The 3,037-nt window shown below is 37.2% G+C and overlaps 1 protein-coding gene across 1 annotated transcript in view; it reads right to left on the reverse strand.

The window, feature by feature from the left end:
* Positions 1-3,037, reverse strand: part of piezo1 (piezo type mechanosensitive ion channel component 1 (Er blood group)) — a 60,596-nt gene that overhangs the window by 38,325 nt on the left and 19,234 nt on the right. The window contains exons 13-16 of the mRNA XM_025060967.1: positions 2,976-3,034; positions 1,433-1,614; positions 571-719; positions 72-230 (exon numbers count right to left, since the gene is read on the reverse strand). Coding sequence (XP_024916735.1) covers positions 72-230; positions 571-719; positions 1,433-1,614; positions 2,976-3,034 — 549 coding nt within the window. The remainder of the gene's footprint in view (positions 1-71; positions 231-570; positions 720-1,432; positions 1,615-2,975; positions 3,035-3,037) is intronic.

The following is a 3,037-nucleotide window of genomic DNA, read 5'->3' on the forward strand; positions in this document are numbered from 1 at the left end:
CATCCATCTATCCATCCATCCATCCATCCATCCATCCATACTGTGCTCAGAATATGTTAACTATTTTTCACCGCTGTATTGGTGTAACATGTTCCAGGTTGGTGATCCTCATGAAAGGCTTGTGGAAATAGTGCAGCTGCAGAATACAGGCCAACAGGAAAAAGCCAGGGATCACTATACTGGTGAAGAGTTCCGTCAGAGCAAATGTCTCCAGACCGATGGCTGCCAGCCTGAGGAGGACAGGGTTGTACAAAAGGATTTTGGTGGGGATGGTGTTAGTGCTTTGTAACAGAATGTGAAAGATTTTTATTTATGTTTGTTGTTTGTGTTGGTTTTTTTTTTTATCTTAATCATTAAAAAAACAGATTGCACCAGGACAGAAGCAGAATTTACTTCGCACAAGTGGTACATTTAAATGACTTTAGCATCTAACAACAACAAGCAAAGTATTTCTTTTCAAATTACAAATGTTTATATTGAAAAATCGGTGAAACATATTATTATTATATTATACACATATCTATTTTTTTGCTCATTTGAACCGAAATTATTTAAGGGAAAAGTACATACTGTTCTTCTGTAAAGCCAGTAAAGTTTCTCCAGTACTGAGGGAAGTCTTCAAACTGATAGGTGTAGATGGCAATGAGAACTAGCATAGTGTAGGCCACAACAAGCCACCAGAAAAGCTTTAGCAGACGCCTCCATAGAGAATAGTACACCTGGGAAACACATGTTCACATAACTTTGTCAGAGATTAGTTTCATACAGTGTCAAATTTTTATGTCTCTACATAAATAACTCCTCATCTCAGCTCAAATCTACAAATCACAACTCCTGGAATGTAGATCACAGGAAAAAGGAAAAAGACAATAAAAATAAATAAAAAAATTGAAAGCTATTATATAACAATGTAAGTAAACTCCATGTTAGACTATTAACATTATTTTGTTAGCAATAATCCAGTGCAGAGTTAAATGACCCCAACAATTTTTATTATTATTATTATTATATTATTATTATATATTATATTATTATATTTCTTATTAGAAATTTCCACAGTTTAAAAAGCTTAATGCGCTTTATTCTGAAAATACATGTCGTCTGCAGGTTACTTATGTTTACTAACAGTATATGACTGGGATGTAAGTTAAAGATCTTGCTTTAGAACAGTACTTTAGAACAGTACTTCTCAAATTGTGGGGCGGGCCCCCCTGGGGGGGTGAAGTGGGAGGGGGGGGCGAGAGGGGGTTTAAATGGAATATGACTTGCATATGGCCATGAATGAATGATCACATGAATGATAACAAGCCTCCAGCCACTAGGTGGCAGCAACTCATACAGCGGTTTGTACAGATAAAAATATACAAGTTCTCAATAGTATTTCAATTTGCCGGGGTCAGGGGCGTGGACGGAAGGCGGTGGATGATCCTACCTGATAGAGACAGAGGCAGACGAGAAACAGCAGCATGTAGATGATTTTATATGCAACAAGTTTCCCAGCAAAGGAGACCATTATGAACATCCCTCCACACACGTAGATCCAATATTTGGCGTGACAGCTCATCACCATTGATCCGAAGACTTTCAGCACAGATTCATTACCTGCGCTCTCTGCTGAATAAGAGAGCAAAAACAAGGTTTTTATTAGCACACAGAAATGCTTGTCGGAAGATAATGTACATATCTCGATTCCAAAAGAGAAAAATAAAAGAGATTCTTCAGCTATGATGTCATTTAACGCAGAGGTTCACCAAAGTGGTGAGGCGCAATGCCATTTCAAAGGGGGGGACCAGAGGGGACATGGATGGAATGAATGAGAGAAAGAAACATACACAACATATTGTCCAATTCTGTAAAGGTTAAACAAGAGACTGGCAAAAAAAAACGGATTGGTTGAAGGCGGTGTAAAATGAATATCTGATAAGGAGCCGGACTAAAATGTCTTATGAAGTGGCAAAGGTGGGACCAAGTCATTGCTTTGCAAGTCACAAGTAAGTCTCAAGTCTTTGCACTCAAGTCCGAGTCAAGTCTCAAGTCAAGACAGGTAAAGTCCGAGTCGAGTCCAAGTCAAGACTGAAAAGTGTCAAGTCAAGTCCCAAGTCCTGCCGTTTCTGTTTCGAGTCTTTTCGAGTCCTTTTAAATAAAATAATAATATCTTTACACAGATCACTTTGGGGTTTTGGAGAAATTGTCAAGTCTTGTCGAGTCAAAGGGCTCAAGTCTAAGTGAAGTCACGAGTCATTGATGTTAAAGTCCAAGTCGAGTTGCAAGTCTCTTTACATTTTGTCAAGTCGAGTCTAAAGTCATCAAATTGATGACTCGAGTCTGACTCGAGTCCAAGTCATGCCACACCTCTGTGAAGTGGGGCCCAGCAGAGGAAGATTGGAAAACACCGATTTAACGAATAATGATTCCCAACAATTACATAGCTGTTATTGATTTGTAAGTTATGTAATTACAGTTGTAGTATATAGTTTACGACAGTGTACAAATGTGTGCAATGCCGATGGGCTAGTTTACGAATATATCCGTAGCTGAGCCAAGAGTGAGTGAGAAAAAAGGACACAGAGAGGAAAAGCGAGAGAAAGACAAACAAGACAAAAACAAACAATACATAAAGGAATAAAGAATATAAAACAAATGTAAGAATAAACGTAGTACAAAGAGTATAAAAAGAAAACTGAATATTTAAACACACACACAAAAAAATAACAGATCTTTTTTTTTTTAAAATATAAAAAGAAAACTGAATATTTAAACGCACACACAAAAAAATAACAGATTTTTTTTTTTAATCCCCATACCAAAGCAGATTCTGTCTACTGCAGCTTTATTTAGAAAATGGGATTTAGTGTTAGGTGTTTAAGGTTTTGCAGCTGTAGTAGTTATAGTTGAGGTTCAGATAAATGCTATCCAGGAGAACCTTTGTTCATGTGTATGTTTATGTATGTGTAAAAAAAAAAAATGTCCCAGACCTTCAACAGTGACTTCCTGTAGTGGCGTGAAATCCCTTTTTTTTCTCCTGAAATTTTTCCTC

The sequence above is a fragment of the Cynoglossus semilaevis genome, chromosome 12 (assembly GCF_000523025.1).
Source record: "Cynoglossus semilaevis isolate Cse_v1.0 chromosome 12, Cse_v1.0, whole genome shotgun sequence".
NCBI lineage: Eukaryota > Metazoa > Chordata > Actinopteri > Pleuronectiformes > Cynoglossidae > Cynoglossus > Cynoglossus semilaevis.